Source organism: Xiphophorus couchianus, chromosome 9 (assembly GCF_001444195.1).
Source record: "Xiphophorus couchianus chromosome 9, X_couchianus-1.0, whole genome shotgun sequence".
In the NCBI taxonomy this organism is placed as follows: domain Eukaryota; kingdom Metazoa; phylum Chordata; class Actinopteri; order Cyprinodontiformes; family Poeciliidae; genus Xiphophorus; species Xiphophorus couchianus.
In genome coordinates, this window is record NC_040236.1 from 26,986,613 (window position 1) to 27,001,469 (window position 14,857).

A 14,857-nucleotide genomic window follows, 5' to 3' on the forward strand; every position below is an offset into this window, starting at 1 on the left:
AATTTTTAATTTTCCTTTTTTAAAATCAAATCTTTGTGATTGAATGAAAGCAACTTCAAATCTGAATCTGACGGGAGTATAAAGTTTGAGCTTTACTCAAGAATTATTAAGAAAGTTCAGATTGTGGTTTACAAAAGTTAAGTGTAAACCACACATAGCCACTAGTTTTCACTTATTGCTGCATTTAAACATATTTATGGAAAGTTCAGTGGAGGAAAAAAGTATTTTCCAAATTTAACTGAATTACTAACTTTGCAATTATGTAATAAAACTAAAACTGTATCTAAAGAAGCACTGAAGGCAGATATCATTTAAATGTTTTATTAGGAAAAACAAATAGAAAAAGTTGACAGAACAACATTTTGTATAAAAATAAATTTTTCTTCTAGTGTGCCCTGATGTTGCACATTTGACCCTGAACTGATACAAACTGACTTTTTCTGGAAGTTGAGGAAAATTAAAATAAAAAATCCTCAAAGTCAGTCAGATTAGTGGAATGCTTCAGTGTCGTCTGCAGCTTTCACCGGCCGACCTCTCAGCACCGAGTCGCTCGGTCCGCATGACTCCGAGGCCGCCGCCGCTTATCGCAAAAAACAAAAAACAATGCAACAGCCTTCCTGTTGCCAGTCCACTTAAACCAAAACACTCCACTGTTTTCCACACAAAAACCGCTCTCTGATTTCAACCATTTTGTTTTTTTCTCTCTCTAAAGAAGCACTTCTGGCTTCTTTAGAGAGAAGGCGCCTCGTCTCAGGCGCTCTGAGAGAACGCCTCTAAAACTCTCATGCAGATCATTAAGGCGCATGTTTCCCGTTTGTTCTTGGATTCAAGAACAAACGCATGTCATCCTCTGCTCCACCTTCACACCTGTAGGTACATCACATAACAGACGCAGCTGTCCAGTAACAACGCACAGCAATGTGGGTTGGCGTCCGCCCGCTGCCAGGAAACGGCAAAGTTACAAACTGAGTCGACAATCGGCTCAGAAAAAGACTCTGCCTGATAAATACCAAGTGATCCTCAACCGCCCAACAAGTCCCAAACTCCTTACGTCTCACAGAAAGAGGGGAATCGTCGATTGGGAGGCGCTCCGTCTCCCCTTTCTTCGAGAGACGGAAAAATCGTAGGAAATTTTTTTTAAAAGCAAATCACTTGTGAAGGACAGGAACTGGTGCAGAGAATCTGTTTCCCCGTGTCGGCAGAACCGTTCGTGTCTGCCGGCTTTTCAGTTCCTGTGAGCTCCTTCTCCTCCAGGTGGCGCTGCCGTCCGGCTCCGCGGTCCGGGCGCTCATTCAGCAATGAGGATTAGATCCAGAAGAAGACAAATCTCTCGATTCGTTTTGCTAGTAACGCAGCTCGTTGCTCAGGCGGGGCTCGTGGTTCAACACGTCATGCAGCGCGGTCGCATATTGGGGGGCTGAGGGTTCGGGTCGATCTAGACACCAGAAGAAAAAAAATAACAGAGCAGCGGTTAGATAAGTAAGATTCAGCCACATACAGTTTGAATTCAGATTTTCTCAGAAGAAAGAGAAAGATAAGAGTGTCTTCAGTCAGAGGCTTCTTAAAAGTCGATGCATGACTGACTGCTACTGGAATTCTTTCCAGCCCAAATCGACTCTTTGCCAAACATCTTCTATTAACTTATCTTTGGGATCAATAAAGTCCTTTTAAATTTAATCTTTTTGACTGGATGAAAGTAACTTCTGTGCAGTTTGTGCTTAACCCAAGTTAATTTTAACATTTGTGTTTACATATTTAATTTAAATTCCCTTTGGGATCTATAAACAATCTATGGGAAGTTTAGTGGAAGGAAAAAGTAATGTTCTCCTGATTGAACTGAATTATTGACAAACTTAAGTAATATTTTGATTTTATTTAAACTATTGGAACAGCTATCAAGCTAACTTCCTAGATACCTTATTAATGCTTTAAATGTTTTTTTCTTCCTTTTACGTAATAAAAAAATATTTTCTCCTTGGAGTCGCTCACCTCGCTGTAGACCGGCGGAGGTCGGAAGCGAAACTCCTGAAGGAAAGCCATGAGTGGGCGCTCCATGATGCCGCTCAGGTCTTCGGCCGGCGGCGGGGCGACGCCATTGTTCTGCTGCTCCGCTTCCTCCTCCGTCACCACGGAGCTGTACTCTGGAGGAGCTGCGGGGGAAACAGACTCGGTTATCCGACCGACCCGACTCAAGCCGGCGGAGCTTCCCGTTCGGGTCGCTGAAGGGAAACTCACGCTCGGGCTGCTCCGGGATGGCCATGCGCAGCCACTCCAGGTTGACGCTGTAATGGCTGCTGATGCTGGACGTGCGGCTGCCGAAGGGATGCAGCGGGATGGTGCCGATGACGAGCGGCAGCTCCAAACACAGCTTGGAAGTTCCCGGAACGTCGACGCAAACCTTGGAGAAGGAAAACAAAAAGTTAGCACTTTAATGGAGACTTATGTGTGAATAAACCTGTCACAATACGCAATTAATCAACTAATCGCATCATAAATTTAAATAAGTTTGATGATTTTCATTCCGGTGGTTAATATTTGTAGCTTAGAGAGTTAATCCTTTTTATTTACGGTTTTTGGTTGCTGTGTGTGATATTTAAGTCTGTTAATCTTTGAGATGGTAAACTTGCCTTATTTATCGTATCTTTTATCGAGTATTGTGAAAAATGTATCATGATTTATCAGCTTTTGGAAATTGTTTTTAATGTCTAATATTTCCTGATTGCCTGTTAGCTAATTATTGATTACATTACTTTCTCACGTAACATAATTGCAATGGCATGGTTATTATCAAAAATCAACAAACTTCAAATTCTAACCAACATTTAAAACTGTTGATTAGTTTTAAATCTAGATATTTTAGGTGTAAAATGTCTAGATTTAAAGACATTTTAAATATTCAAAATACATAAAATGAATTATGACATTGCTGTAAACAAATTTGAGGCCAAAGCAACAGACTGAAGATTTTTGTCATCCAGTTTTTGGCAGAAAAAGAGAGAAAAGTGGAAATCATTGAGCTTGTTTTAATTAATCATGCGATTTATTGATTGATTGCGACAGGCCTGTTTGTTGTCACGGACCAAGGTGTGAACGGAGGACGAACATCAGACTGGACTCACCTTCAGCATGTACTCCACCTTGATGATGCGGCACTGCTGGATGGACGGCCCCACCGGCGGGATCTTGATGGCCCGACCGTGCCACGTCTCCCGGGTTCTGGCGCTCACCACGTCGCCGCACAGCGTGGCCACCACCGACCGCTTCTGCTTCATCGTGCCGCGCGCGATGAACGTCTGCGTCTGGGTGATGAAGGCTTTGGGCACGATGGACCTGGACGTGGCGTTGTCGAACTCGGCAAACACAGGTATGACCTCACCTGCAGCGGGGGGGCGGGGCTTGTTAGAACCTGCAGCTGCCTTCGGGTTGCTAGGCGTTACATTTATGGAGGGTTTTCTTACCTGGAGTGTAACCTTTGCGGTCAATCTTTGCGGTTACGGACACCTGTCCAAAGTTACGGTACCACGTCCGTGCCAGCTTGTCCTTCGTCCCCGCCTGAGGAGCCTGAAGATAAACATAAACCAGTAAGAACCAGTTTGAAAATCCACGAGGACCAGTATTTAAAACAGAGATGCGCCGATATCCATAATCTGGATCGGGTATCGATGATAATGTGTTCGATCCACAATGGCCGATCTATTCAGTCTAATTCTATACTTTACATTATATTTATAATTTCTAATATCACCTTCTGAAAGATTTGTTGCCTTTTGCTTTGGTCAGTTTCAGATTATTTTACACTGGATGTATTAAAGTGTGCTGTACTGGTGCAGAGTTCTTACATTAATGCATAATTTAGTACATTTACTGGATTTAACCCAGAAAATCTTACTAAGCCTGGTTGTAGGGGCGCTAGGCCAGTCATCAGGTGTGTTTGTGGGTTAAAAAATGTTTAAAGTTGACAGGAAATTTGAAAATATCACTAGTGAATTATGTGGTATTGGAAAACATCATTAACAATACCTAAACTCCAACCGTAAAGTCTTAAAAAAGGCAAAAATAAAAAATGTTTAAAAATCAATGCCTAGCCTGGCGTTGTTGGGTAAAGCCTGGTGACCCGCCAGGCTGAATACAACCCTGCAATTACGTCTGTTTAAAAAAATAAACATTTGAAGTGAATTCAGCTGTTTTTCTGTATTGAATCTGTTGATGCTAAACCTCAGATATGGTATGGAAAGTGCATCCCTAGCTGCTCACCAGCAGGCTTGGCGTGTTGATGTCGATGGGCTCGATGACGGTGAACTCCTTCTTGATTTTCCTGACCGGACACCACGGCCTGTGCAGCTTCACTTTGACCCAGTAGCGGATGCTGCCATGCTTCCCCTCGAAGGAGGTGACGAGCGTCTCCTCTGGCAGCTGGAAGCTGAACGGGAACTCGTGTCTGCCGGCAGGAAGGACCGTCAGCTCGCCGTTATCTGAGGAGAGGCAGAAAAATGCGTTCAGACTCTTCTACTTTTACACAGGAGAGAATAAAGCTGTTACTTTTTTAATAAAAGTGTTTACACATAAAGTTGGCTTGGCTAGAGCAGTAAATTCAGTTTGGTGAGACTCTGCTTGTCTTTCAAATCACATGCTTTCTGTTTCTGCTCTGAGGGGGCGGTTCTGGATGGAGAACACGCTTTTCTGCCTCCAGCTACATGATGAAGCCCATTTCAACCGCTGTTTGTCTCCGAGTCTTGCAGAACAGGTTCAAGAACGCGTGTTTGGGTTCAGCAGACCGGATGTTTTTTCCCCCAATTTCTTTCATCATTTGAGCCTTTTTGCAAACTTTCAAAAGTCAAACGGATTTAAAAAAAAAAAAAACCCAATAAGTTAATTTTAAGATGATGAAGCGTAAGCAGGTTTCTGCAGGACAAAGTCCAGCTGCAGCATAAAAGTGCCAACTTCCTGGTGTGCCCTTTAAACCTAAACAGCTTTGTGCTGAATGAATGAAGGCAGAAACCTGAGGCTCCCCCCATTCTGCAGGAGAAAACAAGCCAGGCTGCTCCAGCAGATGTTTTCACAATGAGGAGGCAGCTGCGCTCTCTCACTAAACCAGAATGCAATGAGTTCCTCAACTTTTTGCAAAAAGAAAAAAAAAAGCAAACGCAACATCAATTTGATTGATAAAGAAATAAACTTTTTGTGTGTGTTTGTTTCTGGTCCAGTTTGCAGAACAACAAGCGGCGCGGTGCTCCCAAACGCATCCCTCACCAGCGGACTGACCTGCCTGCAGCAGCACCTCTCTCCGGTTCAGGTACTCCACTTCGTCGCTGTAGTTCTGGGTGTACGCCGTGCTGGAGCCGGCGGACCGGGACTCGGTCCAGTGCACCTTGGCGAACCCCTCCGCGTGCAGCTTCAGGGAGTCCACCTTGGTCTCGCGGAACAGCTCCAGCACGACCCGTCCGGACACCACGTCCCCGCTGCTGTACACCGGGGCGCAGTCCAGCTCCGGCGAGTCAAAAACCACCAGGAACTTTTTCAACTTGTTGAAAATCATTTCCGCAGGTTCGGAGGTTCTTCTGGGAGTCGGTTCGGTAAGTTTCTCTGTGTTGCGCAGAAAGTTTAAACTTGCTGTTGCGCTTCCCCGTTGTCTGGTCGCAAACTCAAAGTGTGCAGGTTGCAGCGACGGCAGCCCTTTTTGGTGGCTGAGCGGAGGGGGCGTGGCCTCAAACTTTATTATGTAAAGGCCTCAGGAGAGTGAAGGCTGCGTTCACGGACCCCTCCCTGGCACAGACATTACAGAACTGAAATTGCAAAACAACAGATTCCCTAACTCAGTGAATCCCACGCTTTTTATAGCTAATGCCGCCTGAGTAAACATTCGCTTCCCCCCACCCGCTCGAGTCCCACGATAATGACTCTAAACGATGTTATAACCAGTTAGACTTTTTCAGCTTGTTGTGTATTGTTATGAAAATTCAGCTTTGTCCCAGAGCTGAATGGTGTGGCTGGAAAACACACTTTATATCAGTTGATATTGATAGTTACCGATTAGTTTTTTGTTTTAAATTTGTTTTGTTTTAAATATATGAAATATTGCATAACCTTTCCAGCTTTATCCACAGTTTTCACTCCACGCAATGTTTTTATTTTTATTTTTAAACAGTTATCACGTAAAGTGGTGAAACATTAAACTGCGGCGCAAATAACTCAACAGTTGTTGCTAGGTAACCAGAGTGAGTGAGTTAGTTAGTTGCTACCAACCTAGCTTAATTCGCTGTGAAATGTTAAGCCTCTAAAACCCTTTTCTCTGCCTACATCTCCCAGAATGCCTTTTGGTTCTGGATTGGAGTTGAGTGAATATTCTATAATGAATATTTAATATTCTATGATTCAGACGTATTATCTATTGATATCAATTACGTGTCTATCGTGCTATATGTTGTTATTGATCTGTTGTCCAGCCCTACACACAGGTAAATTAAACGCTGATGTAACTCACATCATTCAATTATCTCTAAAAGATTTTCGACGGTGATGCAGGGGGCAAGAGGATCTCCAGTAACAGTCAGTCTTGCAACATATCTGAAGAATCCTCTGACTGAAGACAGCTTCTGACATGATAACAGCTCAATTCCCAAGCAGCTAGGATAATATCCCACATTAACATGTCCTGGATGACACCATCAGTTTGTTGGCAAGTAGAAAGCCGGACAGAGAGATGTTGGAGTAGGGGATATGATTGAAGTTTCTCCTTCTCTCTCTGCTCTCTGGTCAGTCTCTGCAGTCTTTTCTTAAAACCCTCTCAGGATTTGAGGTTGTAGTTCAGGTATTAACATAAAGAAGGAGTTAAAAGAACTCAAAATTCAGGGAAATACACTGCTACTAGCCTGCATTGCTAACAGTAGTTAGCCTGGCCACTGAGTTAATTAATAAACAAATCCCACTGTTTTTTTCAAGTGCAGTTTGTTAAAAAAATAATAATGTTTCTGTTTGGAGCTCCAAATAGAAAAGTATATTTATTTTAAATCCCATTCAAAAGTGTAAAAGGTTTATCTGCATTTCTGACAATTTGTACCTCAACACACAGACATCAATATGTTTGAAAAATGTTATAAACATTCAACCAAATCAGACCAACCCAAGATCATGATGCCAGAGTTTGCAAGAACAAATATTACACAAAGAGAAACTAAAAACACCTATTAAGCACAAAACTCCAAACTCCCAGACCGTCCCTGAAGGCAGCACAATAAACATCCAGACTGGGTGTGGAGCCAGAGGAGGAAAACAGGGTGATGATTGATGGTTACAGGTTCTTAGAAGAAAACAGGCGTACTGAGCATGCCCGGCTCTGGCCTAAAGCTGTTTACTCCACTTCTTGTGTGTCGATGCGTGGGACGCCTCGCAGATGAAAACCACGCAGCCAAGCACAAAAGTATCCCAGCAAACTGCTGCTACGACGGGAACAATCAAAAACAAACCGCAGCGTTTACTTTATTAACATTAATCATACTGATGATTAGAATGAATGAACACAACCACCTCTGAGCAAAATCATCCTAAACTTAGTTACAGATCTACTAGAAATTCATCTCAGCAGCTGGTAAATTATTATCTTTTCAGTGCAACTCCTTCGGTCCAAAGCTATGTCTTCTCTGTGAAAAACAAAGTTGTTTACTCCTTTGTTCCCGGGACAGGGGCTCTATAGTGCCACCATCTGGAGAAATGCTGCAGGACAATCATGCAGAAACAGTTTTGCAATAAAAAAAAAATCAAAGCAGACATAAAACTAAGGTTTGATTTTCTCATAAAAAATAAAAGTAAAACTAAAAATTTGTTTAATAAATTTCCAAAAGAAATTCTTTTGACACAAATTATTTTTGAGGTGTTCAAAAGAATGAAGAATTTCACAAGAAAAATTGCCTACATTTGATATGTCCCATATGGAAGAGCTATTTAATGTTTTGCTTTAAAATAATTGTAAAACGTCATAAATACAAGTGCGCCACCTGCTGGTGAAAGTGAGCAGAAGTCCAGCTCTGCCACAGGACACATGGCTGCTGACAGCGAGCTGATAGGAGCATCATGAGGTTCCAGAGGTGGCAGATAACCCCGGGGTGGCAGATAACCCCGAGGTGGCAGATTACCCCGAGGTGGCAGATAACCCCTCGGCTGCCCAGATGACTCGGTGTAATTAGCCCGACGCTGCGGCTGAAAACACCGTTTTAACGCTGATGCAGAAGCAAAGCAGACGCCTTTATTCATGCGAGCTCCTCTCGGCTTAACCAAAGGCCTTCTCAGTGTTGTGATGCAAACAGTGACAGAGATTAAGCTGTTTGCCTCAAAACAAAGAGGCATTTCAATCTTAATAGGGCGACTCTTCTCTGAAATTGCATGAAGACTAAAATAGAACAACTAAAAAATCTAAATATTCTCTATATTTTTTTAATTGTGTAAAAACATCAGTTTTTCTAAGAGAAGAAAAGTTTTGTTTTGTAAATGATGCGCAGCTGCTCTGTTGAGGTGGGCGGGGCCTAGCAGAACCACGTGGTGTTTACCTAGTTGCCATGGTGACCAAGGCTGTGTCTTTTTAAAAAGTTGGCTCATTTCCTCACATTTGTCTGTGGTTCTTCTCTCTGCTTTTAAAACAAGGTGTTTACTTCACCATTTATTCCTCATGCTTTTTACTTGTTTCACAATTTATATGCTTAATCCATTTGGATTTTTAAAAAATTATAATTTATGGTGCATTAAGGTCAAGACAGCAAAACAAACAACACTATTTTATATTACTTATCTCCAATTTCAGTATTCAGATTGATTATTAATCACTGAACATTTCAGAGTCACATACTCTTTCACTAATTCTCATATATTTTGTGAAGAAATTATTTGAAGATTAAACATAACATTTAAAATTAATTGCTTTTCTAAAAGGGGAATGTAGTCATTTATTGATTTTCTTTGCTAAATAGTGTCAAATAGATTTTTTAGTACCATAAAAAATAAATAAAAGGGCATGCTGTTTGATTACTGTCAAATAAACACACTATTTACAGCTATAAAATAGATTGACAGCCTTTAAAGCGAGCTTACCTACCAATCTGACCAAACATTAATACCTATTTTCAGTTTCTTTACTCAGCTACTATCCTCTGGTTCTTGAATGATTATAGCCGCCTGTCTTCTCCACACTGGGGGAATTTCACTCCTTTTACCTCATAGTGTGTATTTGGACTCTACACTAATGGATTTGTGCTGAATGTCAAAGATTGTGTTATCGGGCAGAACCATCTGACCTTATCCCAGGTTTCTACGCAACACATTTGGCTCAAGCGCGTTCGCTCTGTAAACCTCAGGGACTGCAAGACTGTTCAGACACAGTGGCTGCTGCCTAATCAGGAAATGTACAACACAATTTTCAGAGAAAACACCTCCTAATCCTACAAGCTACCATATTTGCAACTACGTCACTTAATCATTGGAGGCGCCATGATGGAAGTCGGAAATGAGGATCAGGAGTGTTGAACAGAGCAACTGAAATTGTTTTCCAAAGTTGTTTTTGCCAGTTTATTAATGGCTCCTACTTGCTGGAGTCAAACTAAAAGATGGAAACAGCTAGCTTAGAAACAGACCCGTACCTCCTCCCTCCTGATGTGTTGATCAAATTACAGACTTTGCCTGAATTCAGACCACATGATTCATATGAGTTTGTCCTTTCACCTGAGCAGCCTTAAAACCGTACAACAGAGGAGATGCTGACCAGTATTTTCCATACATGTTTGGCTACATGATAACCATTGTTTCCATGGTCATTAACGGTCGGGCGGGTACCTCCTCCATAATACAATATTTGATATCTTTCTAATCATACTTATAAATTATCTAAATGTTGATCATCTTGTAAAAAGTGTTTGCTGCTAATCCGCGGTTACACCGAGGGCTACTATCCATCGCCGCCATCTTTCCTCATTAAAAGTTACACAGTAAAATGACAAGTTTGGTTTTCATCCTTATCTGTTTGTGCAGCCGACCGCGCAACACCTATGACCATTTATAAAGTGAAATCAAGTAAATAAAAGCGATATTAAGCTTTACAGGAGCGCATTGGCTGTTTTGCCGTCCATCAAGCGCAAAGGGCTCATAGGGATTACTATATAAAAGCCACATTGTGGATCTACTACAAGTATGAAAATAATAGTGATTTAAAGTGTTGTGCAACCGTATTATCTACAACCAGTACTGACCTCGGATTAGATTTTGCCTCTTCCTGAAATAGGTGACTTTGGACGTGTAGTCGTTGTACACCGAGTTCATGCCACGGTTCTCCAGCCAGTGCGCCGTGGCCACCCCTCTGCCCTGCACCTTCATGGACTGCACTCGTGTGTCCCTGCTGAGCTCCAGGATCACCTGGCCGGACACCACCTCCCCAACCGTGAAGGCCGCATCCGCAGGACCGTCCAGCTCCAGGGTGAAAGTCTTGATGGAGATCAGAGACATTCCTTCATAGAGAGGACAGAAGAATGATGATAAGACTAGTAAAATCCAGGAATGTCTATGCAAAAATAATCCAAAATAGTCCTTAAGGAAGCAAACAAGAAGGATTATGCTAAATTTATTTATAAACTATTAGAGTCCTAAAACAAAATGAAATGAAGAGAAATATAAACAATTAAGGTTCTCTATTGTGTTGTTCCTTTAAATAATAAAAAAAGAGTACTATTTTTTAAGTAATATACAATAGTTTTAAATATCTGGCACAACTGTCATGTCGTCTTTTAAAGGCTTATTTTGAGGGAGTGGAGCTTGTTTGGGTGGATCCCTGATGGTCTAATCACTATCTGCTGCTGTGCAGGCTGTTTTAATATAAAAAGCAACGTTATTACCAATATTTCTTTTTTTATTTTGTTGGCTGAATTTTACCAACAAAATAAAGGACACTGATTACATTCAATATGTATTCAAATGTTAATTCAAGTAAATGTACATTTTAAGCTGAGAGGAACTTTCTTAGACTTCTTAAAAAAATATCTGTAAACTGTTCATTTTAAGAGCAAATTTTTAATTAGTTTTAGTCTTAGTTTGGACTAAAATGTCATTTAGTTTTAGTCAAAAATGTTTCAGTCTTAGTTAATTAAACCAATGCCAGACAAAATTATATGTAAGATGTAAATATTTTTTCATCAATTCACTTGAATTATCAACATAAAATGAGTAATGATTTTAACCAGTTATGGCCATATCTGAATATGCAATACATAGAAAAACAGATTTAACATTTTTCACGTCTTTTTTTTTTTTTACCTTGTTTTCAATAATAAAATATTTCAACGAGTCGCAACAAATTGCATATTGCTTTCCTCATATGTATGTATATTTATTCACTGTAAGTCAAAAATAAACCCCAAACATGTAACCATTAACCTATTAAAAATAAAATTAGCTAATACTACTCAATATATCAATGATTGTTTAAACTCAACATCCAAAACAGTTAAACCACAGTTTTCTACTGAAGCACATCAGGAAACGGAACCAGTCATGAAATTAATGTCCCACCACCACCATCACCATTACCAGTCTCAGGAGATGGTTATAGAAGAACTGTGATTCTGATCTCTGATCACCTCCAGTGCTGTGTTCCTGATCCATTCTGTCTGATATCAACCAGTCCACTCTATGCCACTTAAAACTATCACTGACACGTTTTCAAAAGTCGCCTTGAATTCAGCTTCATTGCTGCTGGCCATCCAGGGATGTGCATCTTCCTACTCACGTCTGTGCTTTTTGCAAGTTTTCGCTGCTCAGGATGCGGTGTAGTACCCGGTGGACGTTTTTTTAAAAAAGGCTCAGGTGTTGAGAGCAGCAAGATGTTTGTTGTCTGTTTCTAGGCAACCGTGACATCAGCCATGACAGTTCTGATGCCCTTATGTTTCCTATTTAAATACCAAATAATGAACGATTCCGTATTTTACAAGTCTAGACCAGTCGTGAAGTAAAAGCTTTCTACACATAACAGTAACGTATAAGCGACCAAGTTGACCTTAACCAAGCACACTTTAGCCTGATGTTAGCGCCCTGGGGCGCCAGGAGTTTTGTGGGATTTTATGGCTTACTATGAAATTTATCACAAGCCGATTGTCGGTAACATTGTGTGCATATTTGTAATAATTTACCTTTGAAACAATATCAGTGCGGTGAGCCTTCGGCGCTATTTAAGATCCCTGACATTTTTAAATCCATACGTACTGCTGTCTCCCCTAACAATTAAGATCTTCTCTCAAAAGGGTTATAACCTATTTAAAATAAGTCTACAAATCATCTGGGTTTGCGTTCATTTAGCCCTTCCTATAAAGTCCCCTCCACAAAAACTCAGAGGTCATCAAGAGCCATGTTATTTTTGTCATGGTGTAATAAAAAAGGGGCGTCAATGACTTTCATTGTCTTCATCCTAAACGCAGCAACACATATTTGTACTTTGGCTTAGAAAATTAATTGTTGTGACTAAATAAGCTATCATAAGAAAAATAGTACTTATTATATTGTAACTTATAATGACAAAACGTCCAATTTTCATTGATACTATAGGGGATTGCGTTAAGACTGCATTTTGAATTCAGCTTTGCACTTTACAGCTTTACAGCGATACCAACAAAAATCCATTCAAATGCAGATCATGTCAACAATAACTAAGCATTTATTATTACACATCTGTAAGCATGTTTATTCAGTGTGTGAGCTAAAATATGCAGAAAACCTAAATAAAACAGGTTTTTCCTTTTGACAAACGTAAACCTTATTAAGCACAGTATCCTATATAAATGTGTGTATGTACGTATGAAAAGTTAAATTTAAATAAGGCACATAAAGAACAAAACAATAATTATAACTCCGGCTACAGTCATTATGGTGATTTTTACCTATTTTTGTTGCACTAGTCTCAGCCAAGGAGGCTTCAGAAACGGCCCTGCGCTTTATAAACGCAGCTTAAAGGATGAATGAAAGTCTCCACACTCACCGACTGGACGTGGGCTACGTGAGCGCCGTCACGAAGACGCAGCTCTCCGCAGAAACGGTTTTCTCCTCTGTGGGTTTCCAATGTTAGTCCCCCTTTTTAAACGACAGCGTGGAGCAACCTCCACTCTGTTTTACACCAATGGCAGGCAGTTTATGGCGGTCACGCCCGCCCTCACAGCCAAAAGAGAGGAAGAGGAGGAGGACGATGGGACCCGCGTGGAGTGGGCTGAGTCTGTCACGTGACAGCCAAAGCGTGGTTTTAAACACGCCGCTGTTTTTATGTTGAACGCTTCAGACTCTCAGGGCTTTTGCACATTACAATGTTATATTTTTTAAAGACACATTTCTTTTAAAATAATAATAATAATAATAATAATAATAATAATAATAATAATAATAATAATAATAATAATAATAAAATAAGATGTAATCTAAGACATAAAGAGGATTAATTTAAATATGAAGGGACACAACAAAATTATCCCAGGCAAAGTAAAATATTCTTACAGTAAAAAATATTAATTTCCTTTTGGGATTAATAAAGGGGCTGCACAGTGGCGCAGTTGGTAGCACTGTTGCCTTGCAGCAAGAAGGTCCTGGGTTCGATTCCCGGCCGGGGTCTTTCTGCATGGAGTTTGCATGTTCTCCCTGTGCATGCGTGGGTTCTCTCCGGGTACTCCGGCTTCCTCCCACAGTCCAAAAACATGACTGTTAGGTTAATTGGTCTATCTAAATTCTCCCTAGGTGTGTGTTTGTGTGTGAATGGTTGTTTGTCCTGTATGTCTTTGTGTTGCCCTGCGACAGACTGGCGACCTGTCCAGGGTGTACCCCGCCTCCCGCCTGGAACGTAGCTGGAGATAGGCACCAGCAACCCTCCCGACCCCATTAGGGACAAGGGTGCACGGAAGATGGATGGATTAATAAAGTATTTGTCTATAACTAACCAGGCTTTTTACATTCTCTTGCATATCTTTTACTCAAAAGAAAACTTTGCTGCTCCCAAATCGGATTTCAATTAATTTAATAAACTTGACTGTTTACAGCAAGCATTTTCAAAGAAAGAGTGACATAAATCGTGATTTTATTGACTAGAATTGACTATATTGTTGTTGTTTTATTTCAATTGATAAATAGGAAAAGAAGTAAATTTATTTATTTTAACAAGGAAAACATGCAAAGCCCTTTTTAAGTTTTAGACCTGGAATAACTTACACTTCCCTTTCTATCAACAAATCTGACTACTTTATTTGTTTAATTAAAATATCACATGCTTAGTTTATTGCTGACAAGGTAAAATACCTTTTTTTGGTAATAAAGTCATTTTGACTTCACGATTCTGATCAAAAGTTTAAAAGAATGGCCTCCATGTGGAATAGTCCATAAAGAGACATGCCACCCAGGAAAGAAGAAGCCATGATTCAAATAGCTACAGAAAACCTGATTCTAGTTTTCAAAAGCACTCAGAGACAAATTAAATGTTTGGTGACCCTCCCTGTGGTCTGATGAAACTAAAATTTAAATGTTGGCCACAAGACCGTCATTAAATGAAAAACAATCCTAAGAAACACAGAGCACACATTTATCCATCTTCTTACACCGTTGTCCCTAGCAGGGCAACACAGAGACAGACAGGACAAACAACCATCCTCACACACTCAGGGAGAACAATTAACCTAACAGTCATGTTTTTGAACCTTGGGAGGAAGCCGGAGTGCCTGGAGAGAACCCATGCACACACAGGAAGAACATGCAAACTCCATGCAGAAAGACCCTGGGCCAGGAATCAAACCCAGGACCTTCTTGCTGCAAGGCAACAGCCACTCACTGTGCAGCCCGCACACATTTATACTGAATAGAA

General features: G+C 40.7%; 1 protein-coding gene across 3 annotated transcripts; it reads right to left on the reverse strand.

The window, feature by feature from the left end:
* Nucleotides 1-305: 305 nt before the first annotated feature.
* Nucleotides 306-13,087, reverse strand: arrdc2 (arrestin domain containing 2). Of its 3 annotated transcripts, XM_028027333.1 has the most exons (8): nucleotides 13,001-13,087; nucleotides 10,230-10,484; nucleotides 4,255-4,472; nucleotides 3,459-3,561; nucleotides 3,120-3,376; nucleotides 2,236-2,398; nucleotides 1,990-2,150; nucleotides 306-1,435 (listed from the first exon to the last, which is right to left on the reverse strand). In XM_028027333.1, exons 2-8 carry the CDS (start codon nucleotides 10,480-10,482, stop codon nucleotides 1,382-1,384), a joined length of 1,209 nt encoding a protein of 402 aa, XP_027883134.1. In that variant the 5' UTR covers nucleotides 10,483-10,484; nucleotides 13,001-13,087; the 3' UTR covers nucleotides 306-1,381. The 3 variants fall into 3 exon arrangements, with proteins under 3 accessions (XP_027883134.1, XP_027883132.1, XP_027883133.1); XM_028027331.1 differs by lacking the exons at nucleotides 10,230-10,484; nucleotides 13,001-13,087 and adding an exon at nucleotides 5,251-5,680; XM_028027332.1 differs by lacking the exons at nucleotides 10,230-10,484; nucleotides 13,001-13,087 and adding an exon at nucleotides 5,263-5,675.
* Nucleotides 13,088-14,857: the final 1,770 nt, after the last annotated feature.

Coding starts and splice junctions, on each gene's coding strand:
- arrdc2 (XM_028027331.1), bottom strand. CDS start 5,536: ATGATTTTCAACAAGTTGAAAAAGTTCCTGGTGGTTTTTGACTCGCCG. Junction 3,562..4,254: donor TCAACACGCCAAGCCTGCTG/GTGAGCAGCTAG, acceptor GTTTATCTTCAG/GCTCCTCAGGCGGGGACGAA. Junction 2,151..2,235: donor CATCCCGGAGCAGCCCGAGC/GTGAGTTTCCCT, acceptor TTTCCCCCGCAG/CTCCTCCAGAGTACAGCTCC.